Source organism: Trichoderma camerunense (assembly GCF_050948025.1).
Source record: "Trichoderma camerunense strain CBS 138272 chromosome Unknown V8C40scaffold_4, whole genome shotgun sequence".
NCBI classification, from domain to species: domain Eukaryota; kingdom Fungi; phylum Ascomycota; class Sordariomycetes; order Hypocreales; family Hypocreaceae; genus Trichoderma; species Trichoderma camerunense.
In genome coordinates this window covers 980,530-1,005,651 of record NW_028145366.1, presented here as the reverse complement: position 1 = coordinate 1,005,651, position 25,122 = coordinate 980,530, and the positions used below count along the sequence as shown (strand labels likewise).

Below are 25,122 nucleotides of genomic sequence, written 5' to 3'. Positions count from 1 at the left end.
TGGGGTGAAAGCAACTGGCAATCTGGGGAAGCCCGGATGTCATGGAGTGGATAATCGGCGCCGTTTCGCTGAGTCGCATCTCGCCGACGTCCTACATGCGTTTGCTATTGCTGTTGGCTGGAGGGGGGATGGGATGGACAGCAAGCATTCAAATGGATCTCTTATCAGCCGCAGGCCTCGGTTCAATTTGATAGTAGATAGCTTTGTAACGGCGCGGAATTGCACAGCGGAATGAGTGGCGAGCGGATGTCGACGGCTTGACGCAGAGCTGAAAGTTGCTTCCACGTCAGTAGAGAGTGTTGCGGCTAACGCATGCCAAAGCACATGACCATACGGGCGATTGGCCGCAGAGTGACAGGATGAAACGACAAATATCAATGAGGCATTGTTTTTACCAATTCTCACATTTCTTTATCTTTCGAGGCGAAACCGTGCCATTCGTAATCAGGAGCAGAGGCGGAGACGGAGAGGAAGGCGAAACACTCAATCTCGTCGCCGTGATGTGATGCTCCATCAATCCGGCTAGCGATAAGATGGTGGGATGATTTGGTGATTCATAATAGCCGGCAAAAGCCCGGCAGAACCGCGACAATGACACAGTGACCTCAACTTGATGACAATTCAAGCTGGACAGCGGCAGTAGCAGAAATCCAAACATTGCAAATTGATGCTGTGCCTGATCCGTGGCTGGACTATGGCATGATGCGCCGTCTACAGCTATCGCTTTTGGCAGCCTTGCCGCTGTGTAGGGCCAAATCTCGGGCCTTTAGCATCCACGAAGATCTACTGGCCTATCCGCAGGTGCGCCTCCATATGTGTACTTGAACCGGCGTAAGCGCAATGACAGGCTGATTGGGAAGCAGTTCGAAGTTGTCTTCTCCGACCACTTCATCTCGGAACAGGATGCGCAATCGCTACTCGAATACAACATTGAGCATCCAACGTACTCGGCCGAGTTCTCGCAGCCCACAATCAGCGATGCCAGCGGCAGCCAGGGCCATCAAGATGGACGCTATCGTGGCGGCTTGCCTCTCACATACGAGGTCATGAACATGCCGCCGCATCGCTACCTGTGCGCCATCCCGATCATCGAACCCCCGTCCCCCGAGAACCAAACCGCGACCGAGCTGGCAAAGGCGGAGGAAGAGCGTGAACTTGATCGAGCGGCGATTAGTGGCTGGAACCTTCTCAGCCAGCTCGAAGACACGTGCCTCTACTTCATGTCCGGATGGTGGAGTTACAGGTTCTGCAACAATCGCGAGATTGTGCAGTTCCATGCCCTCCCTTCAACTCCTATGGGAAAGCCTCCCCAGCGCGACCCCCATGCAGCTCAGTACGTCTTGGGTCAGGCTTCCCTCCCCGATGGCTCCGATTTGGACGCGGAATCTAGCTCCAGCGAAACTAAGTCGCCGGCCGAGCTACAAGTTAAAGGCGACCAACGATATCTGGTACAAAAACTGGAAGGAGGAACTATATGCGATCTGACAGGGAGACCGCGCACAATTGAGGTGCAGTACCATTGTGTTCCAGGGATGCAAAACGACAAGATTGGGTGGATCAAGGAGGTCACGATATGCGCCTACGTCATGGTGGTCAACACTCCGAGACTGTGCGGCGATGTTGCCTTTTTGCCTCCTGAGGAGAGCAAGGCAGATGCCATTACGTGCCAGCTTATTACCGACGATGAGAAACAGGCTCCTCCGCTTCTGGACCAGCAAGCATCCAAGTATTTGCAGGAGGATGAGCTGGTAGAGCAAGAAGAGGAATTGCTAGCAACTGATGGCGGCCAACTGAAAGTTGGCGGCGTGCTCGTTGGCGGACGCAAGTCCCTCTCCGCTGGTGATCAGGATGGCCAGCCTCCTATGGTACTGGCGCCCCCTCGAAACTACATCAACACACAGCAAGCCGCGGAGCAGCTTATCGAGGTGCTCATCAAGGCTGCCAGCAAGCAGGACGGCGGCCAAGTCGACAGACTCAGCAAGGAGAAGCTCGAGAAGCTAAATCTTAGTCCCGACATGGTCGATCAATGGGAGCAGGAGATGATGGAGAGAGCGGGAGACAAGGGGTGGCAACTGGAGATTGTGGGCGACGTCGATGATGCTCAGAGACATCTCCGAGGATGGATGCATGAAGACGAGGAGGATGACGACGGCGACTTGGCGGGCGCGGCTAAGGGAGCCAAAGAAAAGGGCAATGGCAAGACCGAGACCACCAAGGCGGCGGCGGACAAGAAGAAGAAGAAGAGCGGCGGGAAGAAGGATGACGAAGGGAGCGAGGAGCAGTTCTTCAAGGAGGAGCTATAGGTGGCTTCTGAGAGGATGAGAAAAGCGCGAGAGACGGGGGCCATTACTTTTATGGTTGTTGTTATGGTTGTTGTTTGTCTGGCGTTACATGGTTTCTTTTTGCAGCATCATCATTGATGCTGAGCGCAGCATTGCATTATGACAAAGCGTAGGTATATAGCCATTCATCAATATGAGCACATGGTCTTGTCTTTACTGTACATACTGAATGCTTCCTCTCTGCTAAATTACGGGTTACTTTATGAATCCATAATTACCTTACCTTAGAGTATGATTGGCCTTACGGAATACAACTACGCCGCCATATAACTTTGACGTCTGCAAGGGAACGGGAAGAGAGGGAGCTCCCTAACCAAAAGGGAGAAACGAGGCGCAAAAAGCAAAGAAAAAGCTCCGTCCTCAAAACTGTCAGACATTCACCGTTTCTCGGCTGGAGATCAAATTGGGTCCGTCTCCACGTGTCGTTGTGTGTTGGCGCGCGCGCGTTGTGCAATTTGCTGTACATGCTCGCACAAAATCCGGGCACGCGGGAATCGTGTTAGTAGTTGTTACAAGAATCATGTTAGTTAGTAGTTACATACAGCAACGCGCTGCAGATTGTCAGAAATCTTCTGCAGAGGTTTACTTTTTTTCTTTTCTTTTTTTCTGTTCCCGCTTCAGCTGGCGACTAGGGTGCCCAATTGTGGATTTTTGATGCGTTGGTTAGGAATGATGCATCCGTGCGTTCTTTGTGTATGTATGAGGAAAAATGGACAGCTGTTCTGTTTGGAAGAATTGCTATATTTGTGCGTTTACCGCTTTTAGCGACAAGGATTGCTTCACCGTTCGGGGAGGCGGTGACGAGGATTGGAGTGGTGGCATTGCTGATGGATTGGCTCATGGTGGTGATGTTATGAACGGATGCTGTGATCATGCGGTGTCTTTGACGTTCAATTGATTCTGTTGAGGTCTCGATGTGTAGAGTACGAGTAGTGTGACTTCAGCGATTCGAGAGGGTCCGGTCGGTCCATCAAGACTATTTTTCTCGTCTCGTCATATTTTTTCTTTTTTCTTGCAGACGGGACGCAAGAACAGGGGGATGGTGGGAGGGGAATGATCGGTGTGACTTGCTTTGCTTGCTTGCTTACGGTTCGTGTGGCCTTGTCTCCAGTTTAGAGGAAATCGTCAATGCCGAGCTTGCAAGGTTTCCTAGGTATGCAAAGATGTGCAAGCCGGTACGGGATCGTCATAGTGTTGATGAGTTGTCGAGGCGGCTACTGCTGATGCTATGTGGGAATTGGCGCCACTACAGCACAGTTGAGATGCTGTTGATCTAAGACTCGCTTGACCGTTTGTTTGACGATGCGGTCGGCATGTACTGTATGTAGCAGTGCCCGACTTGTACAGTACAGTCGTTACATATCGTACATACATGAACCGGGAGAAAGCATGGGTTGACAAGCAAGCGACATCACATCATCGCGACATGCCTAGGCGAGAGACGGTAAAGACATCGTAAGAGCCAGCGATGCAGCGATGGAGATGGAGATGCAAGACCCCCCCGGGGAGGCGAGTGACGAATCACTGCAGGCGACACGGTCGTCGCGCCACGATCCAGGCGTTGGGCGTTGGGCGTTTGCGCTTTGCCGTGGATGGAGAAGATGCGGAACCGCAGGGCCGGCGTCCAGGGGGGTTGAGAGGAGGAGGAGCAAGAATATGAACCGGAACCCCGCGGGCTCGGGAAGTCCAGTGATTTACGGTGCTGTGGATTGAAAGGGGACGGACGGACGGATTGAGGGTCGAGGGATGGTGATTGATTGGCGAGGCTGTGATTTCGATAGTATCTAGAGGGAGAGAAATTTTATTATACTCACCGTAGCCTCTTCGTAAGTGAGGCCAATAAGATTAGAGTCTGGAAGGGAAGAATTGAGAAAGAAGAACGGGAAAAGAGCGCGTTGGACCCGAAAGGGCGGCCTTGCAGGATGCATGCAGAAAAGGCCCCCCACTGCATTGGCGCATGTTTCCTTTTTCTGACGGGCGCCGGGCGGTGTTTGGAGCATTTGGATATTTCAAGGGGGGTGTAGCGCATGAATCTGGCGGTTTGGATGGATGGATGGATGAGCGGTGGGTGGATGGATGGTGGTTGTGCCATTTGGCGGATTGTGTGCAGAGATGGAGAGCTACAATGGAGTCTTGCGAGCTGGGCTGAGAGATGAGCTGCAGCCTCTGGATTTTAATTGATTCTGTTCATCTCTGCTGTCAATGGCGGTGGAAAGGGGGGCTGGGCAGAGCTTGGGGCTGAAAATGTGACGAGATGTGTCGGATAAAGACATGGAAGGACGACTAGCAAGCATAAAGAAGAGGTGGCGGGAGGGTCCAGTTTGGTTATGCAATGGACTGCAAGAGGCGCATGCTCGGAGCAAGTAAGCAGCATGAACCAGCAGATGCCATTATGGGCGTGTTTCTTCTTTTCTGTGCTTTTTCCACAATCAAATAGCAATTGATAGCCCTGTATAGAATAGATCCATTCGATGGATGTCATTGATGCCTTACACACCTGATGGATCGTCATAGGCTCAAACAAGACTCAACCTTCAAATCACCTCCATCGCCTCTCCTGGCACACAAACACGCTAACATCCCCCCAAAATGCACGGGCCGCACGCCAGGCACAGGCACTAGCGCCTCCCCCTGTCAGACCTGCAAGCCACTCACCTCAACTGGCCGCTACTCTTGGCTACTCGCAACTCACTGGCAATTTATGGACGGAGTAGCCGCACTGCTAGTGAATTGGAGGGACCCTCCAGAACTGCTTCGCTGCCATTTTAGCTCGATGCTTGTCCATCTTCAAATCTCCAAACCTCCATCCCTTATTTCCCTTCTGCCCTCCTTCTCACGCCAGCGGATCCCCCATGGACGGCGATGGCCTTGGATGTCATGTCCATTGCAGTGAATTAATTGATTGCATTTGCCCTCGTCTTTGAGTCTTCCGTACCTTAGCCTGATTTGTCCGCATCTTTCTTACCTACATACGCATCAGTTCCGATACCGATACCGATCTAACATCTGTCACTTCTCTCTCACACTCTCTCTCGTCCTGTGGTCGCATCACCATCCATCATTCCTCAGCCAGACGCTACATCCATCCACCTTCATTCCCGTCCTTCAACTGCATTCCTCTGTCCTTCAATTGCTGCAGGCACGACCATTTGTTGATCTCTGCTGATTTGTCGCATCATTATTTATTATTATTCTTTTTTTTTCTTCCCTGTGCGCCTTGCTGGGCATAATACGAACAAGCCTTAAGCGAGTTTCCAGGACGACAGCGATTCCCACACCCCCCTTGCCTTGCCATTTCAACCTGCTGCCGCCCACGACCCTCTATTTACGTCTCTCTCTCTGTCTCTCTGCCGTTCTCTCCTACATACAGCACAAAGGCACCTGCCTCGCTGCTTGTGCACAACGTCAAGCCTTCTAGCCTGGAGCTGGACTCGATCCCTGTGCGCCGACGCCTTCCTGGACCTTGCACATCGCGACATCGCGACATCGACACCCCCTTGGACTGTGCCCGGAGCGACATGCTTCACCACGACGCTTCCTCGCGTGCCTAATTCCAGTCTCTACGCGTCTTCGCAGCCAAGCTCGTCCGCCATTCATTCACCTCGTAGCGTCGACAGCATCGGCTAAGCACTAAACCCTGCGACAGAGTAACTTGACTTTCGATGCGGGCATCAGCGCAAACCTTGTGCCACTCCCGCGCCTGATATCATTATACTGCCTTATCGTCGCAATAGGCGTATATCAATCTATTCACATCCCTAATATCGTCTTTTCCATTGTCACCTTCCGCCAGGAGTCTGGTGAACGCTGCTTTGCGCCATGGACTACTCTAATCCACGGGCCTTCCAAAAGGCACCAACATCTCAATACACTCGCGCTTCTTCCCGGGCTTCGAATAGATCGGCCACACACGCTCGAATGGCGTCTCAAGGCGTCAGGAGCCCGGTTCCCCGAACGGCACCCTCACCTCAACTCCCTTCCGACCATCCACCGCATCGATATCATCACAGCCCTTGCCCACCTGGTTTGTCACCGCGAGCCACTCCCACTCCCACTCTCAGGCACCAAACGCCTCAGCTGTCACGAGACGGCAGCGTCGAATCTCCCCGCAGCCGTGCGGTCTCAACATTTCTGCAGGAGAAACTACAGCGAGAGCGCAGGGCCGAGAGCGACAAGTTCAGCCAGAGCTCAATGTCGCGAGTCGGCGAGGACCTTGGCGCGTCGGTTGAACTCGGCCGTGTCAGCTCTCCTAGGAGGAGATCAGTGGCAGCATCATCCGATGGATCGCGCCCCAAGTCCAGCAATGGTGGTGGTATCGAACTCGCCAAGAAACCTGGGCTGGGCGTCAAGGACATGGAACACGTACGTCATTTCTGAGATGAGACACTCTTGAGCAGCATCCCTATTTCCCTCTCTCTCACTTTCGCTCGCTCTCTTTTGCTAACTTTTATATAGGTCATCTCTAGCCTCCACAAGCAAAACTTCGACCTCAAGCTGGAACTCTATCACCGCCGAGAGAAGCAGTCATTGCTGGAAACGAGCATCGAGTCTCTGGAAAGAGACAAGCGCCAAACCGAGGAGATGAACGAAACCCTACTCGATGAGCTTGAAAAACGCGACAAGGCTGTTGAAGAGGCCGTTGCCATGATTGTCTTGCTCGAGGCAAAGGTCGATCAGCTCGTCAAAGAGCGCAACATGGTTCTACAAGTGGAGCAGGAGGGATTCTTCTGCCGCCAAGACATGGACCAAAAGTATCTCCGGCCATCCCTCGAGCTTCCAATCGATGAAGCTGGCAGGAGTGGCGACAACTTCAAGGCGATTAACCGCGTACCCAGCTTCTTGTCCGAAAAGAGCGAAAACACTGAAAACCTACGCAACGTCTATCTTGGAGTGAGAGGAAGCACGCTCAGCCTGGCACGCGTAACCGAAGGGGCGGATGCGGATAACGGCCCGTCTAACGTCCCAGGTAGCCCAACCTTGAGTGTTCTCAGCGAGAGTTCCTTTGCCAGTGTTTACGGCAAAAAGAGCCAGGACAGTATCTTCCCTCCGCCCGTAGACCAACCCCTTAGCCTGGATGGCATCGATACCGCATCACAGACCTTGTCTCCTAGCCGCCGGAACACCTCAAGGAAAATATCACCTTCTGGATTCCCGCCTCGAGCAGCCACCGCCAATCACTTCCTCGGTGGACGCCGCTCCTCATCTGGAACCCGACATTCCATCTCAGGCGCCTCTGTGGACCGGGTTTCCCCCTTGCAGCAAATTGAGAAACTGGGTAGGTCCCAGAGCGTGCTACAAGAGGGTTTCCGTCCCGCGCCCAGCCAGGCCGGAGACCGACGTCGCTCACAACCTCCTACACTGAGGAAAGTAATGACGGACGGCCCTGGCACCATGCGCCTTCACGATCCAAACTTCCCTCCCACTCCAGACACGATCTCAACCTCCACACTGCATAGAATGCGCAACTCCAACGACTCCCTTGCTAGACAAGACAGTCGGAACGATAGATCCTCAGTGACGTACAGCGATCAAGATAACCAGTCACTGCGAGTGTCATTCCGAGGAAAGCCCAGCCTTCTGCGTGATCAAGAAAAAGCCACGGAAGGTGAAAAGGTAAAGGCTCGTGGTACCAGTGCTCCTATGCAGCGCCATCAGCGAGCCGCCAGCGATACTGCGTCTTTCCAGAAGAAGGAGAACCGATGGGACAGCACTGACTCTGATGATCACTCCGAGGTCCACTCTCTTCGGTCAAGCCTTGATATTTGGATGCGAGAGAGCACCAAACCAGATCTCTTTGGCATTCCCAACACCAAAAAGTCGCAAGGGATTGACAACGATGCGGACTATATCAATGAGCTCTTCTCTTTGCGTCAGTCCCTCGCTACCAATACCGCACCGCCCCCACCGGATAGGCGGTCGAGCCTTCACGCTCGGACATCCTCAACAACATCATCCGTCAGAAACTCACCCAGGACACTCACTCTTACCAGCACACCAGAGCAGCCGGAGCTTTCGAACCACTCGAGACATCAGAGCGATGGCGCAAACATGAGAGATGAAATCCACACACCTGCCCAGTCCCCGACTATTCCGCAGCACCCGCAAAGCGAGAAAAGGGGCCAATATCCCCCAATTACCGGCCCGCGTACTGCTCTCAACAGACTATTCCGTCGCTCTTTGGTTCCCAGCTCGCCGTCTAGCACTCCCGCGAGCGCCACAGATGCCACCTTTGCTGAGGCCTACAAGACCAATCAGGGCGTCAGTCTGCAGCCTTGGCTCAACAGAGAAACCGATTTTGACGACCGGGCAGGATCAACGCCGCCGCCCATCATGCTTAAGCCCCGACAGATGCGAAGAAGCACTGTGGGAGCCGAAGCAGCCCCGACATTTTTACCCTCGTCGACTAGTGCTCCGGTGCGCCTTTCCGACCTGGTTGTCAATGGCCGAAATTCACCAAACATGAAGAAGCAGGCGACCGAACAAGCTACACCGGCGCCATCGGTAATTGGAACCAGGAGGAAATGGCTACCTGGGTTTTCCAGGGCTGGTAGCAGCCTGAGGAACAGGGCCAACTAGAGACTGCGCTCTGTGTCATGAATCAGGGGCCGCATGTGGACAACAGCATAACTGCAATCACTGTTCTTTTTCTTTTCCTTTGTCAGTCTGTCAACATACGCTATACCAGCATTTTAATAGACCAGAGCATCCCCAAGTGACTCTGGTCTTCCACCTCGACGGTTTTCTCTTTCTTTCTTATTTTTCTTTGTGTTTTACGAGCTCAGCGAGCGTATTGGCGGAGGCCATGATCGACTTTTTTCTTCTTCTTGCTTTACTGCTTGCTTTTTTACCTTCTTTCTTGTCCACATTGCATTGCGCGAGGCGTCTGAAGTTGCGTGTACATATGTGTATTCTATTACGGTCACAAAACGAGGAACAAAAGGGGCCCCGCAGGCACCAGTTATGATTTACTTTAACGGATGAATGAGACTCAATCTAAGACATTTTCATTTTTAGCTGCTTGTTCCATCTACGTGAGACATATTGTGATTGTAGTATGTAAAGTGAATTGATTCAGTAGGTCTATGTACAGTAATGTAGTGTAATCCTTTGCTTTTTTGCAACTCTTCTATTCTAGGCATCCTTTCCCACGACGTCTATTCCGTTTTGTGTTTGATGTAATGAGGGTAATGACAAGCTGTGCTTGACGCAAAAGAAGGCAACGCAAGCTCTGCTTGCGGCAGGCCGAAGTAATGATTACAAGCTCGACTTGTAGTAAAAGAAAGCAACGGCAGGCTGTACTGGAATTAAAGAAGGTAATGACGAGCTCCGCTTGCATGAAAAGAACGTACACAAGCTCGGCTTGAAGTAAAGAACGTACGGCAAGCTCTGCTTGCACTAAAAGAAGGCAATGATAAGCTCTGCTTGGAGTAAAAGAATGTAATGGAGCTCTGTTTGGAGTAAAAGAAGGTAATGAATGACAAGCGCCGCTTTGTAGTAAAGAATGTGAACAAGCTCTGCTTTGAGTGAAAGAAGGTAATGAATGGCAAGCTAGGTATGCTTGGAGTAAAGAACGTGTGGCAAGCGCTGCTTGACGTAAAAGGAAGTAAGAACAGGCTGTACTTGGAGAAAAAGAGAGTATGATAAAGCCGGCCTTTTGAAGTGAAAGAGAGTTTTGACAGCCCATCTGTAAAGTAAATGAGGGTAATAACACAGAGTGTGTAAGTAAAAGAGAGTATAATAAGTCGTTTGAAGCGAATGAGAGTAATAACACATTGTGTTTGAAGCGAAAGACAGCATTAAACAAGCATAGTCGAAAATAAGCCTTCACGCCAATTCCAGCTTGGCCACGCCGCCGCCGCCGCTCCTCTCTCCAGATTTAAATAAAATCCCAAGAGCCCTGCACACGGCCAGCATCGAGACTGCCCGTGAGGGCGGAGAACGCGCTAGGTGACAAGTCGACATCTCCGAAAGCGCAGCCGGCGCAGCGGTCGACGACCTGCACATTGACGGTGGCGCCGTTGAAGTTTACGCTGATGGAGCGGCCGCAGACGCTCTGGGTGTCGAAGAGGGCGGCGGAGACGGCGGCGACGAGTTCTTGGTCGTTGTTGACGGAGCCGCAGGCGCCGAGGCCGGTGTTGTAGAAGGTGATGTCGCCGAAGTTTTGGCGGGGGGAGAGGGAGGTTGAGGAGGATGAAGATGTTGGGAGGGCGGAGGTGAGGAGGGGGAGGAGGGGGAGGATGACTGTGAGGGAGACCATTTTGGAGGTTGTGTGGTTTGTGAAGATGAGAGTGAGGGTTGGAAGTTGGTGGTGGTGATGAGATGGGATTTGGGATTGATGGAGGATACAAGTGAGGTTTTATATATTTCTACGAGGATGAATATGATCGTGTTCGCGGTTTTGACGTTCTGGAACTGTTCGTTTCATCATCCTGAACGCGGCTTATGATTCCCGAGGCGTCATATTCTCAATATGAGGCCATGAAACTCACTCAGGAGAGTTTGTCATAGTGCTCTGCGAAACATATTCCTGTAGAGTATAATAGTTCGCGCGAAATCCTTTGCTGTAACAAATATGTGCTTCAGGTGAAAACTGATGTTTGGACCTTTGTCCGTATAGAGGCTGTGAGTGAGATTTTACCCGTGCACCGACACTCAATGTTTGGGAAGCATTTTGGAAACAAGATGAACACTGTGCTTTTGTTTTATATAAGCGGGTGATCGTCACGAAATAACCTTATGTAGCGGATGGTAAACATGAGGGGCCTGAAACATGGAATGATTCGGGAAGAAAATGTCCATGGGCTGATACCTGTGTCTGTGCGGCACAAGGCAAGCCGTTGTGAGATGAAGTGTTGTGGCGATACATGACCACCAAATCCTCTATAACATTCATCGCGAAGATGGAAACAAACTTATACTGTGTAATATGTGGCTTGTCATATTTCTAGTGAGCCATCTGGGCAAAGGCCGACTCCAAGTTGTGGTTGATGTCGGGATGCTGCATACAGTGGTGGTCCAAAAGTGACGATGCAGATTTACATGTAGACCAGTCCAGGTCCAGCGCATTCTTAACAGAAGTGGGCTGATCTAAACCTCCACTGTGCCTAAAGCAGCAAATCGCCTGATAGCCAACTGTCCTATTCTAACTTGGACAAAACACATACACAAACCAACCTCATAACTAAATGCGAATTCAGCTTCCTCATTCACAAACACAAGGATAATAAATTCCCGGTGCACCGACATTGCTAAAGCGCTCTAGGCGCAGACATACGTACACTCAATCTGTCAAGTTAAACCGGCGAAAACGGCCCAGGATCATTTTCCATTGTCACCCAAAACACTCATATACCCAAATTCGAGCGATGAACCCTCGAGTAAGTTGGAATTGTTCCAAAACAAACATGCGCATGCTCTTACAGTCTACAGAAATTCATGGCGCCGATCGCGGCATTCACCATGGCAAGCATATTATTTGTGTACGCTCAACCAGCCTTAAGCCAAGTCAAAAAACTTTTAATCCGACTAACCGGCATAGTTACACGAGATCATCCATAAGGACTGCCAGAAGAGAAGCAGGTCGAAGATAGCGCACATAGTATCCAACAACATGTGGAATAAAGAGCCATAACTTCAAAGTGTTATGGCTATGGTGGAAAAGTCGGACCATGAGCCATTTGCCAACGGTTGTTTACAGGGCGCTCTTGCTGCCTTAGGCACACCTAAATTACTTTAGGTTAGCCAGTTTCTGCTGTTCTTTTTAGGGGGACTTTCCCATCACAATGGTGTACTGTGCTCCATATACACCTGCTCAATCTAGACAACTTCTTATATCAAGAATGCTGATGCTGAACCTGGAATTGGCTGTATACTATAAATGAAGATCTAATAAGCCGTATCGAGCCGAATTAACTCTACGGCTCGCGCTACGTTATAACGAGACAAACATTGTCGCAGAGATGTTTGGCGGCTCATGTCGGAAGCTTTGAGATGCACGTGCGTGTCAGATAGGATCGCATGCTGATGAAACACTTGCCAAAAAGGCACAACTATTCTTGCCGGCGCCATGCATGCATACGGAGCCATATATATACTCTTACTTGTGCCTTGGCTGCAGCTTCTTCTAGTTATCGTCGTTTGCGTCTAAGTCCAGATCGACAATTGACTCCTTGATCTACCGGCTTTTGCGAACAGACGATTACTTCGCTCGATGGGTCTTGACCGAGGTGAAAAGCTGCAAAATAAGCCCACACCGTCACATTATGAGCATTTGGTCCGACGTCCTCAAACCGAGATATCAAGATTATCCGTTCTCTTGTAGAATTAGCGATCTAGCCAATGTCCGATGTAGGTTACGTTGCGAGTGAGGCCAGTGGCTCAGAACTGCCAACTACAACTGATGCTAGTTTCGGGACAACGAACGCCGTTCTCGCCGTCCTCGGTTTCGCCGGTTTCGCTGTTCCATCTTAACAGAGCACTATGATAGGTAGCAAATAGTAGAGTCAATGAGGAAGGAGGACGGTGTGTAATTATATATGATTACCTAGGTACTTTTGTCAATGCTGACAGATCTTGAACAAAGTATCTGCGAGGCATAAGTACGTTACGTTACATGACGTATGGTGAAGAGGAAACCATTGAAACAAAGCTCTCGGGACAATAGCAGTCCGTCGATATGGTGATGCATTTTCGTACTCGGTGCCAATGTAAACGTTTTATCATATGCGTATGTGCTGTCAGTAAATATTTGCCTACGAGATATTGAGGAAACTTCTAATCTTGTTCATTAATTTAATGCCACTTGGTGAAAGTTGCCAACGATGAGGTATGATTTGTATTTAGAAATGATTATACCTTTGTATGAAATGGTGATTACATCGAATTTCTAACACCTAGGCTATATGTTTTGAACTACCTAGGTAATCATTTACACAGAAACAATTAATGCGATTGGGAGGCTGAACAACACTATACACATCAAAATGCTTTCTAACTCGATCATATAACAACAGACAAAACCATATAGCTAACTCCACGCTATTTTCCGTCGGTTTGATGCGCTGGTACTTATTATATCTAAACCGGCCGAATTGTTATGCTTCTTCTTCTCCGATCCTTGTTACCAAGTGCATATTTATAAATAGATATTTACTTGTGATCTAATTGGTGCAATTACGCTATGCATCGATGCTTACTCGTCTTGATCTGCCAATTCAAGACTATTTATTTGTCTATTGCCGAAAGGTTTGTAGTATGCATCGAATCTATCTCAGTTATGTAGTGCCTGCTACTAAGACCAAAGAGGATGGTGATGTGGAAAAAGTTATCATGTTTGACCTCAATCTTTGAGCCTTAGCACTACATGCCGGTATTCCGTGAGAATGAAATTACTATATATAACCCCTTCCGCTTTCTTGTCAGATTGGAACATTAAAAATTATCCGACCTTTCAATCATAGTTGCCTTTAAAAACATCTTCATCATGCAATTGACAAGCTCTGTTATTGCCGCTCTTGGCTTTGCCATCACTGCAGCGGCTGATGTCATCTGCTTCCCCCAACCTAGTCAGAATATCACTCTTCCTCAATCTATTCTCGACCTCGATACTTCAGTGAAGCTCAATTGGGCTACTACTCTATGCAACCAGCTTACTTTCCCAGCCGATGGAGTGGAAACCGCCTTGACTCCCCTTGAAGATGGCATCGAAGCCCCAGAAGATGGACATATCTACGGTGTGGAATTAGTGAGTTCTGATAACAAGAGTCGTGGATCTACTTGAAGCGTCACTAACACGGAACAACAGAATGTCCAGGAGATTCGGACTCTAGACAACTGCATTGTGAGCATTCTTAGACAGTCGACTATGAATATAATGCACGCTAATACGAGATTGCTATAGGTTAATGCAGAGTCTATTTTCAGCGGCGCCTGCCCAGGTGGTGCTCTATTGACTCTCGCTGGCCCTCTCACACAGTTTGCAATTATTGCCAAGCTCAACTAAAATCTAGACAGTTGAATGAGGATGATGTGGAATTATGCCTTCTCAGCTCTGTCGCTACCAAATGATGCGGATACAGAAGTCAAAGAATGGAGAATACGGTTGGCCGTGCTTGTGCGATCTAAGCTGTATCAGTACCTCCAATAAATGTTTACTACATCAGTCGGACCGTTCTTGTGAAGCTCTGCAAAGATCAGAAGTGGGTGACTGTGATACGAAATAACAGACGATAATAATGAATAGGTGCTTGATACTGCGAACTACAACCAGGTGGTCTTTATCAACCCACGTTGATTCTGGGAAAAGTGCATATTCTAGATGGCTGCCTCTCATTCACTTATACCGGTTTGATTTCACTACAGATTGATTATGCGCATATCTTAGTTTCAATTATCCCCCATATATTCATTATATGACCCTCAAATCCACTCTCCTGCTCTACCTTCCCTATACTGCCTAATGCATTGAGACATTTCTAGCACTCTCAGGACAGCTTTTCAATCTCCATACCCAACGTCTGATTATACAAATTTGCTCGAAGACTCTCATTCGTCACTTAATCCTACGGTTGAACATGTCGGATATTTCCAAAATGATTGACAGGCTTAGCCTGGTAGACAAAGACTCATATGTGGGTAGGTTACATTCAGTGATACACGCTAATCTTCGTGACGGGTCTCATCCGTTGTAGAGAAACCCCGCGCCAAAAGTTCCGAGGTTCTAATTACCATCGTCATTCACTGGGACGCGATGCTAATAGCCACATCAAGAAATACAAGCAGGCATCTTGTCAGTACTATTACAAGTAGCCAATGCATCTATTGGGAAAACAGAATATTTACCATTCAACTCAACAAATTATGTCCATGAGCCACCGCGATACCTCTTTCGAGTGTTCACTCCATACATCTATTCTCAGGGCACAACTGACACTCATTGGGTGAAATCGATGGCCGCTAGAGAAGGGTTAGCATGTGGTGAGGCAGACATATTTTCTCTAAAGAACAAACAGCACGCAGCAGACATGTTGAACAGGCATCTTCGGTGGCGGAAGAATCCCCATGATAATCTAGTGTCATGGACGAGCTCATTGCTCTTTGCGCTGGTGTATATCTTCCACCTTCGTACCAGTACTTATATTGAAGCAACTTTGGACGAGATACAATTATTGGTCGTCGACCCAGCGGGCCTTCCAAAAAATGCCTTTATGCGGGATCTGGACCTTATGAGTGCTTTTCGTTCTGTTGACCTGAATCTTCAGAAAGTTGAAGATTTACGTCACAGGCAAAGCTCGGAGTTTTCAGGCTACTATTACTTTGGAGAATACCTGTCACAAGGGGCACTCAAGGTTGAAGGCCATTGCCAAATGGTCTCAGCGCGGAATATCGTCGATGGGGGCTTGTATGACATCCGAAAAGAGTTCAAAGAGTTTGCAAGCTGGAAACGAGGGCCAGGATCGGCCCGTTGGGCCAATGCTGTTATTCAAATGCGCGAGGTGTTCTATCGCAACAAGTCACAACGACGTCAAATGAGCAAAAAAGCAATTTTGGCAGCTTTGCAAATCTCACGCCAGTTTGGACCTGATTCTCAAGCGCCCATAGCAGCAAATTTGGTTGCAATAGCTGCTCCCCGGTATCGCGATGTGCCTACGCAATCTATATGTCAAGAACTCCCCCCGCCTTCAGGTTCGTGTATTTGCTCTTGGACTTAGTCTTGGCTAATAGTGACAGTCTCTGATTGGGAGCAATTTTTTGAAGAAGCGACTATAGCGGCTCGTGATACTATGCCTGAAGTTCAGGAGTATACTGCTATTATGCAAGGAATCTACGAGAATTTCACAAAAACCAAAGCCGCTGCTGCTGAGGAAACAACTTTTAAGACTTTTGGGCCGATCTATATTATGGATAGAAGCTACATCGTTTGGCTATTGTACAAAATGTGGCAAGGCGGCTTTTATATAACGCATTATCGTCGTCTTTTGACCTTCTGTTCTGTAGTATTTGCCTTGCTTCAGGCGTGTGATGACATTTATATTGATATAAGATATCTGAAGAATGGAAAATAAATTGCGTAGCCTTAATTGGACCGAATGTAAATTTTGAATACGAACGAAACCATCCTATGTTAAGTATATATGCACATTAATTCTTAGGACAGTTCAGAATGGTCCTCAGGCCTGTGTTTCTCTGGGATATAAGTATATAATAAAGTCGCTGGCTAATTGACCTCTTAAAAATGATACTCTACAGAGACCGACTGACCAATAACTTGAATTATTATTTGTAGGAGACCTAATCACCCAACAAGCACGAGAGGGATTCTACAGTCCAGTTGGTGTCTATATCGAGATGAGTCTATATACGCTGAGTGTTGCCGAAGACAATTTCGCTCCATTTGCCTCTCCATTGTGCTAATGTTCTCTTCTTTTAACATAAGAACCCGAGGAATTTATCACTGGTAAGTGAACAGCAGTCAGTAACATTGTAAAGTACAATTAAAGATATTTGTTATCATGAAATAAGCCTTCTCTTGGTCAACATGAGATCTACATTATAGTTGGTTGCATATAAAACTCCAGATGCTATACTTTGGACCATCCAATCAGAGGTATATATGTCTAATTTTCTTTAGCACATTTGAATTTGTACAAGGCTGTATGTCCCTCCAACCAACACACTGCCTCCTAAATATGCATCTCGTGGCACAACGTCAGGTGATATTGCCTTCCTGTTAGTTTGCTAGAACCCCGCTTTGTTTGAGGGCCATATATTGATTCTGCGTTATTTTACAAACGACGATACTGGGAATTTAAGTCTACTCATCTAGTCTCCGGAGAAAATAAAATGGCAGTCGGTGATTTAGGAGAGCAGCTTCACGGATTAAACCTTGATGATGCTGATCACCTACCGTTTCTTCCCCTTGGGGAAATCGAACGTCGCGGCGAGCAATTTGATGAAGTGCCCCGATATCTCTTTCGGGTATTCACTGCGTATTCTCAAGGCTCAACCGATATGAATTGGGCAAAATCTCTGGATGCCAAGAATGAAACTGCGGATAGCAATGTCGATTTATTTTCTAGAGATAAAATACAAGCAGCAGAAATGGTAAACGGGCATCTTCAATGGTCAACCACAGGAACGAAGGATAACCTGGTGTCATGGACAAGTTCTTTATTATACGCATTGGTTTACGTCTTTTTCCTTCGCGCCAAAGTTTACGATATCCAAACCTTTGATCAGATACGCGTGTGTGTCATTGATACATCAGAACTCCCCAAAGAAGTGTTTCTGAGAGATCTGGACTTGATCAGAGCATATCGGGCATTTAATACCCGACTCTACAGATTTGAAGATTTACGCTGCACCCAAAAAAGGCCGGGATTTGGGAGCAACTACTACTTTGGAGAGTATCTATCGCAAGGTGCTTTGAAGATAGAAGGCCATTGTCAAATTGTCTCAGCCCAGAAGATAATTGACCGAGGTCTCTACAACATACGGTCTGAATTTAAACAGTTTGCAATTTGGCCTCCAAAAGAGGCGCGTTGGGCATATCCTGTTATCGAAATGCGCGAAAGCTTTTATTTAGAACGTCAGCCGATCACTGACCCAAAGTTGCAATCTGCTCTGGACATAGCAAACCTTTTTGGTCCTCGTTGGAAACTACCTATAGCAATTCATCTCACAGCACTAACCGCGCCTCAGATTGACGATGACGCTATATTAGCAAAGTTTCGAATTCTTCCAGGTGAGTGCTCTGTTAGCAATAACTATTCGTGAATGACTCTGGTAGACGTCGATCGACAAGAATGCTCTCCTTCAAGGACGAAGATAGGAGCTTGCGACAATACCCTCCCAGAGGTACAAGACTACCAGACCATTATGCGAGGCATCTACATGGATTACAGTTTCAATCAGCTCAAGGGTGGGCATGCTCTTGATTCTTTCCATTTTTGGAATGCATATATACTGATATCTACATAGACCTGCTTAAAGAAGCTGAAGGACATTTACACCGGGCTACCAAGTTGACAGAAGAGATATGCTCGACAGAGGATGGTTTAATTTCGGTCGATGACTTTGCGGCTAGCCAAAAACATTTGCAAAAAATCAGCTCCATGAGCGACAAACTGCGCAATAATTTGACCAACATGTGGGAAAGTCTTGACGATGAGTGAAATGAAACTGATGGAGATAATGGAGATGGTGAGTCATTGTTGAACTAAGAGGCACTGCGTAAAATTGCATACGATAGGGATATCAGAGCAAGGTTCTACCCCAAACGATCCTCTGATATGTAAACAGTGTGATATGTGAAATCATATAACTTTGGGAAATTGGCTATAAAATGAAAATCACAATGTTTCTTGAAATAACAGGCTGGATCAAGAGGCTCGTTTTACGGGGCAAAGGTCGATAGTAGATTAAACGGCGAAATGGGTGTCGCTAATTACCTATGCTCAAGTATAATAAGCAACTACAGAGTGTTAAGGTGGCTCTCGTATCGTGCTTCGTATTGAATATGTACTGTACTACATACTCAGAACGAAGCCATTACAACACGCTTCAGCCCTTCTCTTCGTAGCATTAAATTATAATATACCTAGGTACCGCCAATGTCAATTTTATCCTTTCCTTCATCTTTCCTTTCAAGCAAGAACTGGTTATTTGTAATAGTCTGTCATTCCGCTACGCCACTAGGCAAATATTAAGAGTCTTCCTATTTACACCGTAATATATTCCTATTTAAACCATAGTAGCCCGTACCAGTACCAAAATTAATACGCACACACTATCGTTCCCACAAAGCCACACCCAATTACAGTACAACGCCCTGGTATATCACATATTCTACAACACTACAGAAGTACATAAGACTATAATATAGTTATTTCTTCGTCACAGTTAACAAGGGGCTCCCACTTACGCACTAATTCGTAAGCACGCAAGTTACAAACTTACAAAAGGACAATCCCAAAGATCCGCAACAGCCTCTTCTACAACAAAGCTGAGCGCAATAGCTGCTGCCGTATTTAAGACCAACCCCAAGACCAAGAGTAAAAAAGTCATAAAAGTCATCCCAGCCACTCAACCCAGCGCTAACAAACTAAATAAACTAGTCAACTCATAAAGAGTCTTTACACTAAGCTGGAAAAGCTGTAAATACGATTTTTAAAGGAATTAGCACCAAGTAACAGTTAACGGACTTATATATATCCTTTCCCAGTATATTACACTATATTCTAGTGTATAGGTGTGGCAATTGTAATTTAAAGGTGAACTTAGCTTGTGATGTAGAGCATTACGGTTCAAATAGGAATATATTACGGTGCAAATAGGAAGACTCAATATTGACCGATCGGCCAGACGTTTATCAATCGATCTGACCGATCCAACTAACTATAAGAGATACCACATCGGAGCGTACCAGATTCTTTTCCAATTCGCAGCGTTTGGACTTTAGGTGGTAATTTTATTTTTTAACGTGAATGAATGGAGATGGGTTTGGTGCTGAAAGCATGTCAATTACTATACATCTCGTTGCCTACAGACTATACGCCTAAATATTTGGCTAGTTCTAAGCCCTCAACTTGAGAAGCCGTAGTATCTATTATTTCGCTGAGATGATCTTCCAAGCGGCATTCATGGCGTGTCAACCTTGAAGGGACCTCTTCTACCTTCCGTTGACCCAAATAAGCTGGATATCGTCGTGTTGAAGGCTTGGCATCAAGTATCCAAAGTCCAGTCATTTTCATTTTTTGACTGCTAGTCTCTGGCTCCGCACAATAATAGTCCAGTGACTCAATTGCTCTCAATTTTTTAAGCGTTGAATCAATGTTTAATGAGATGTATGGCTTCGGGGGGTAAGGCGACAGTGAGTTCGATTTCAACTCCTGGCTTAATGTGCCAAGCATCATGGCTCTACAGCCCTTGTTGCATCCAATGGATTGACCAAGTAGTTGACATTCCAGCCGATATAGAAGGCCAAATAGGTTACTGAATATATTTCCCCTTGTCATGCTGATATCCTCTAATTACGTCAGTGGATAATCTCACTAGAAGCCTTGTAACTTACCAAGGACTTTGGGGCGTATAGGAAGGCCGAAAGTAGGCATAGCATATGTGCTATGCCTTATAGCCGTAGCTGTTGCTCTTTTAAAACGTTCCGGCTCCTCAAATACAAATGAAACTAACAACCATCTCATAAGGTCCTCGCAAATCCTGAATGGAATTGGATCTCTAATTTGATCCAGCCAACCTTTGGCAAAGAACCAAAGGGCATGATGACATTCCAAGTCATCTACGATGGCGGTTATTTGAGATAGCAAGGCAAGATCTATTTTCCTAGGGACGTAACGCGTCTGTCCGTGAATAATCTTCATCACAATTTCAAAAGCTTTTGGATCAAATATCGGTTCAAACTCCCAACGAAAGAGACCATCTTCCCCCGGGGTGGCTTCTTTGAAAGATCCTTCGAGCACTTTGCCAGCGCGTGGAGATGCTAACATAAGATGCTTCTTCGAAACAAGAAATTGATTCCGAGATTGACTCTCAGAGGCAGCTTCCTTTTCTATATAAAAGTCAACCTTCAGACCGATCGAAGAGTAGTTGGCTTAGTGGACAATGGCCCCTCTTAGTGGGCTAAGAAGTAGGACTGGGCCTTTTGGCTCCATGCTTAGTTCGTTTAAAGTTGATTGGGAGAGTAATACCTGTATCAGATGGAGGGGAGGGATGATTATTTGGGTTTTGCAGGATAATTAAAGTATCGCCGCGCGGATCAACTTCAAGATACATGATTGATGATGGTTTCTTTTCGACTCAATTTTAAAGGTGCGGGGAGAGCAATATTTCTACCCCGCAGGTCGACGTAGCCGAAGTTGTAGTCGCTAATTAATGAGCGGTTAGAACACTTTGCGAAGAGCAAGCTAGATTGCAGAATTAATTTATAATAAATTGAAATGATAGGAAAAATCCCACGCACTTTACATAGGGTTTTCAAACCATTCGGGGACGATGTCCGTGTTGTGAGTCCGTTGGGGACCAGCTCTATACGTGCGTCTAATCATCAAAATGGGCCCCGCAATGGAAATACTAGGAGCCGATGGGTCACTTTGCATCGCTTATGTCGGAATGTATATACCGGAAACTCCCATGGGCCATTGTACGACATCAGAGAACCGGCTCATGATGGAATTGGATACGTCCAGTGTTGATATTGTTAATTACGTGACTGGTTCTGCCAGACTGATTGCTAAACTAGCGATCAGGAGGGCAGTCTTTATCATGAGGGTGTAATCCAACTGGCAGACTGCAACAATCTCCCCAAGAGAAAAAAATCCAATCGTGTGTTAGAATAGTATACTGAAGTCAGCTCTTATACTAATGTTGCCTTTGTATAGAGAAATGTTCACCAGCACCCCAGTGATTGTATGAGCTTGCAATATCATAATAGGATGCAAGGAAAGCTTTTGTTTCTATCTACTAATAGGTACCTATAAGTAATCGATACCCAGCCCTTTAAATATCTGCTGCTATCTCTCTATCGCTATAATTTTCTACTATCTGCTACTTCAGCTGCATTTCTCTAACTTGTGGTATTGTTGCTTATTACTTAACTATGTAGTTTCAAATTTGAGATATGGTAGGCTAGATAGCAGAGTTGGAGTGCTGGCCAGCATTCTCCTTGTAATAATCCTTCGAGGCATAGGTGACAGCAGGGGATGCACCGCCACAAAGCGACTCAAAACAAACCCTTGTATATTAATAGAGACACACGCGACACTTATTTCGCCTTTTACTGCTGTTAAACTTGAAATATTGAATTAATGAACGTATAGCCCAATCGTAGATGCTGAACTTCAGATGAATTTCAGCCATTCTTGCTACCCTAGTAAATGACGGTATAAATGCATGGTGCGTTAGGTTAGCTAGAGCCATTCAAGGATGTACTTTGCCGTTTGACGCAATCCGCCGACGGACTCTCACATGTCCCTCGCACTTTATATTGTGCCGCAAAAGTTTTGCCTCAACTCTGTGTTACCTCTGGCGGACTACGGAACAATGTGGCGCTCACAGCGGATTCTTTGTCTCTGCTCCGATTCGCAAAGCATGAAAGACAGCTTCGACCAACAAGCCAAAGAAATGGAGCACCCCCGCGGAGACTAAAGGATCCGAATAGTGTCCGTACAAATGGGCCACAAGGCTCTGTATTAGCGGCGACCAACCAAATCGCGTTGTTGGGTCGTCAAAGACCGATTCTGGCTTGTCCGAAGCAGGGGTGCGAATGTGGACCGGGACAATTACGATGCCGAGACTCTCTTTGACTCTCGACTGACAGCAAACAAGAGCCTTAACTTAAATGCCTGTTCATAAGAACTTTGGTCAAAAGCCAATGTCTCGCTGTGTCTGTTATCAATTAACAAGAATTCGAATTCTCAAGGATTAACCAGTTTTGCTCCCTTGGGCTATAATAAACCAGCCGTCTTAAGTTCCGAGCCACGGAGAACATAACTCGGTCATCAATCTCTCGCGGCACCACGCATATCACCGCCACCAACGAAAACAACAAATTGGGAATACACAGTATTGCAACAGCATCACCACGTATAGCAATGCCCACCAAGCGAACCTTGCTTATATCCGGATGTTCAGACGGGAGCTTAGGCTCGGAACTCGCCCGCGCCTTTCACAGAAGTGGATGGCGAGTCTTTGCCTCAGCCCGTAACTTGGCCAAGATAAAGATGGCTCAAGATGCAGGTATTGAGATTGTACAGCTTGACACAACTTCGGACGAGTCTATAGCAGCCTGTGTAGCTCAAGTCTCAAAGCTTACCAGTGGCTCTCTGGACGTCCTCATCAATAACGCCGGCGCCGGATATTCGATGCCAGTCATGGACCTTGATGTTGCTCAGACTTGACCATTATTTGAGCTCAACGTCTTCTCTCTCATTACTGTTACGCGTGCTTTCTTCCCACTTCTCGTCAAGTCATCTACCGGTGGCTTGGTAGTTAACAACACTTCGTGCATGGCACTGCCTCACGCATCCATGCCCTTCTCGGGAGCCTACAATGCCTCCAAAGCTGCCGCAGCCAACTTTAGTGAAATGCTACGACTTGAACTCGCCCCCTTCGGCGTCAAGGTGACCAACCTAATGACCGGCGCTGTTAAATCGACTTTCCATGCCAACGCACCTCATATCTCGCTGCCACCCACCTCAATCTATAACGTTGCCAAAGAGGCGGTTGAGAAGTGGATGTCGGGAGAGGAAGCAACCGCTACGGGTGCGGATCCGATAAAATGGGCAGAGGATGTCGTCAAAGAGATCAGCAAAACCAACCCGCCGCTCTGGGTTTGGAAAGGCAAGTATGCCACGGCGGCGTGGATTGGTTCATTCTTACCGGTTGGTGCTTTGGATGGTATTTACAAGACCAGGACGGGCTTGGACGAGGTATCACGCAAGCTTAAAGAACAGGGTGAATTGGGCAGTATGAACAAGGCCCGTAACACAGCATTTGTTGTGTCTTTGAGAAAGACAAACCCATAGCATGAGATATGAAACTGAACTAATATGTCTCAGCCATTTACTAGACTGACAGTATTATTGGTTTGTTGACCAGCCACTCTTCGTTTAGGAGACAATGATAGACAGATTGATAGCGCGTAGAGCAACTTGCTTCCTCTTTTATTTTTATTTTAATACTTCGGGCATTGCTTCTCAGCCTTCATGCAATGTGAGAGATTCTTTAAAGGCAGAGAGATGCATGAATTAGATGATATGATAATTTACCCAAATTGAACCACTCGTCCAGCGATCTTCATTTCTCTTCGGCGACATCAACATTCCGAATTTGAGGCTTCACGTGTGGAACGTTGGAATACTCCACACTCTCCAATGCACTCATCCGGGGATTTTCATACGCTAACTAACGCTTGGGTAGCATATGTGCCCTGAAAGTCGCATGGCTTCTGGTCCAAAATGAATCCAATTGGAAGCTGAGAAAAGCCTCCGGCGGTACATCACCCTTTTAGTAGAAAGGATCCATCTGACAGTACTCCAGCAAACACTCAGATCCTACGTCGTCAGCCAGCATTTGCCAAGGTTGGCTCCTGACTTGGCCAAGGAAGTTCTCCTAATATGGTAACAACATCACGCTATTCCTTTGAGTTTACAGACGATGGCTGAGCCAACCCGTCTCTGTCCAAGCGTCAGATTTTCCACATGCTAGATATCGTGCCCCTCGTAATAAAGTTTGGTAGCTCATCAAGGGCTTCGGAATGCCGTAGATCTAGACTCTGTTGGTAGTGTTGTGTAACCCCGGAAAAAGCCACTGCTTCTTTGTGGCTGCTCGTCCATGTGTGCAGTCCCTAGGAAGGGTCCATCACGTGTCTATGGTGAGTAGCTGGAAGTTGTACGAATACCCAGAAGAGACCATCGTAATTTCGATTCGGATTTGGAGGTGGCTGCATGCATATGTGGATAAGTGAGCACTAGGATGGCCCCTGTGAAAACTAGGAGAGCCTCGTGTGACAATGCAAATAGCCTGTAGGAGTTGAGAGTTGCTAGTATAACGGTATGTGGCTGGCGTCGTTCCTCCCTCCTGTTCTGTGAATCCCTTGGAGAGAGGTGGTGAGTGTGAGGAGGTGCTATTGTAGATCTGTTATACGGCTGTGACGTCCTACCAGATCTCTTATAGAAAACAGGTCTCTGCCGCCTGGGTGATACGGAAGTTCTAGACATCTTCAAGTTACCCGTTAAGTCACACTTGAACTAATCCAATGTGCCAT

The 25,122-nt window shown here is 47.3% G+C and overlaps 8 protein-coding genes across 8 annotated transcripts; 6 read left to right on the top strand and 2 right to left on the bottom strand.

Annotated features, from left to right (window-relative positions):
* Window positions 1-412: 412 nt before the first annotated feature.
* V8C40DRAFT_237408 (glucosidase II beta subunit-like protein-domain-containing protein) lies at window positions 413-2,602 on the top strand. The gene is made up of 2 exons (XM_083214240.1): window positions 413-801; window positions 864-2,602. Exons 1-2 carry the CDS (start codon window positions 700-702, stop codon window positions 2,301-2,303), a joined length of 1,542 nt encoding a protein of 513 aa, XP_083076245.1. The 5' UTR covers window positions 413-699; the 3' UTR covers window positions 2,304-2,602.
* A 3,410-nt stretch (window positions 2,603-6,012) lies between these two features.
* V8C40DRAFT_160626 (uncharacterized protein) lies at window positions 6,013-9,031 on the top strand. Its single transcript, XM_083211452.1, has 2 exons — window positions 6,013-6,704; window positions 6,798-9,031. Exons 1-2 carry the CDS (start codon window positions 6,162-6,164, stop codon window positions 8,916-8,918), a joined length of 2,664 nt encoding a protein of 887 aa, XP_083076244.1. The 5' UTR covers window positions 6,013-6,161; the 3' UTR covers window positions 8,919-9,031.
* A 1,091-nt stretch (window positions 9,032-10,122) lies between these two features.
* On the bottom strand, window positions 10,123-11,027 carry V8C40DRAFT_160558 (RlpA-like double-psi beta-barrel-protein domain-containing protein-containing protein). The gene has a single exon (XM_083211450.1). It carries the CDS (start codon window positions 10,597-10,599, stop codon window positions 10,219-10,221), a length of 381 nt encoding a protein of 126 aa, XP_083076243.1. The 5' UTR covers window positions 10,600-11,027; the 3' UTR covers window positions 10,123-10,218.
* A 2,797-nt stretch (window positions 11,028-13,824) lies between these two features.
* Window positions 13,825-14,343, top strand: V8C40DRAFT_263165 (uncharacterized protein; the record flags this gene model as incomplete). The annotated part of the gene is made up of 3 exons (XM_083219436.1): window positions 13,825-14,085; window positions 14,146-14,181; window positions 14,242-14,343. The coding sequence occupies 3 exons, from the start codon at window positions 13,825-13,827 to the stop codon at window positions 14,341-14,343; spliced, it is 399 nt and encodes a 132-aa protein (XP_083076242.1).
* A 489-nt stretch (window positions 14,344-14,832) lies between these two features.
* On the top strand, window positions 14,833-16,366 carry V8C40DRAFT_237396 (uncharacterized protein). Its single transcript, XM_083214239.1, has one exon. The coding sequence runs from the start codon at window positions 15,290-15,292 to the stop codon at window positions 16,049-16,051; it is 762 nt and encodes a 253-aa protein (XP_083076241.1). The 5' UTR covers window positions 14,833-15,289; the 3' UTR covers window positions 16,052-16,366.
* Window positions 16,367-17,136: 770 nt separating this feature from the next.
* On the top strand, window positions 17,137-18,668 carry V8C40DRAFT_237395 (uncharacterized protein). The gene is made up of 2 exons (XM_083214238.1): window positions 17,137-18,261; window positions 18,321-18,668. Exon 1 carries the CDS (start codon window positions 17,184-17,186, stop codon window positions 18,114-18,116), a length of 933 nt encoding a protein of 310 aa, XP_083076240.1. The 5' UTR covers window positions 17,137-17,183; the 3' UTR covers window positions 18,117-18,261; window positions 18,321-18,668.
* A 1,175-nt stretch (window positions 18,669-19,843) lies between these two features.
* On the bottom strand, window positions 19,844-21,361 carry V8C40DRAFT_237388 (uncharacterized protein). Its single transcript, XM_083214237.1, has 3 exons — window positions 21,047-21,361; window positions 20,413-20,907; window positions 19,844-20,367 (listed from the first exon to the last, which is right to left on the bottom strand). Exons 1-3 carry the CDS (start codon window positions 21,129-21,131, stop codon window positions 19,889-19,891), a joined length of 1,059 nt encoding a protein of 352 aa, XP_083076239.1. The 5' UTR covers window positions 21,132-21,361; the 3' UTR covers window positions 19,844-19,888.
* Window positions 21,362-23,077: 1,716 nt separating this feature from the next.
* Window positions 23,078-24,317, top strand: V8C40DRAFT_273314 (NAD(P)-binding protein; the record flags this gene model as incomplete). The annotated part of the gene is made up of 3 exons (XM_083220464.1): window positions 23,078-23,224; window positions 23,267-23,785; window positions 24,276-24,317. The coding sequence occupies 3 exons, from the start codon at window positions 23,078-23,080 to the stop codon at window positions 24,315-24,317; spliced, it is 708 nt and encodes a 235-aa protein (XP_083076238.1).
* Between the last annotated feature and the right edge of the window lie 805 nt (window positions 24,318-25,122).

Excerpts from the sequence above, each read along its gene's own strand:
- V8C40DRAFT_237396 (XM_083214239.1), top strand. The coding sequence starts at position 15,290 with ATGGCCGCTAGAGAAGGGTTAGCATGTGGTGAGGCAGACATATTTTCT.
- V8C40DRAFT_160558 (XM_083211450.1), bottom strand. The coding sequence starts at position 10,599 with ATGGTCTCCCTCACAGTCATCCTCCCCCTCCTCCCCCTCCTCACCTCC.
- V8C40DRAFT_237408 (XM_083214240.1), top strand. The coding sequence starts at position 700 with ATGATGCGCCGTCTACAGCTATCGCTTTTGGCAGCCTTGCCGCTGTGT. Across the intron at positions 802-863 it reads ATCTACTGGCCTATCCGCAG|TTCGAAGTTGTCTTCTCCGA; the intron begins GTGCGCCTCCAT and ends ATTGGGAAGCAG.
- V8C40DRAFT_237388 (XM_083214237.1), bottom strand. The coding sequence starts at position 21,131 with ATGTATCTTGAAGTTGATCCGCGCGGCGATACTTTAATTATCCTGCAA. Across the intron at positions 20,908-21,046 it reads CTCCCCTCCATCTGATACAG|AAAAGGAAGCTGCCTCTGAG; the intron begins GTATTACTCTCC and ends ACTTTTATATAG. Across the intron at positions 20,368-20,412 it reads TATACGCCCCAAAGTCCTTG|AGGATATCAGCATGACAAGG; the intron begins GTAAGTTACAAG and ends TGACGTAATTAG.
- V8C40DRAFT_237395 (XM_083214238.1), top strand. The coding sequence starts at position 17,184 with ATGGCAGTCGGTGATTTAGGAGAGCAGCTTCACGGATTAAACCTTGAT.
- V8C40DRAFT_160626 (XM_083211452.1), top strand. The coding sequence starts at position 6,162 with ATGGACTACTCTAATCCACGGGCCTTCCAAAAGGCACCAACATCTCAA. Across the intron at positions 6,705-6,797 it reads GCGTCAAGGACATGGAACAC|GTCATCTCTAGCCTCCACAA; the intron begins GTACGTCATTTC and ends ACTTTTATATAG.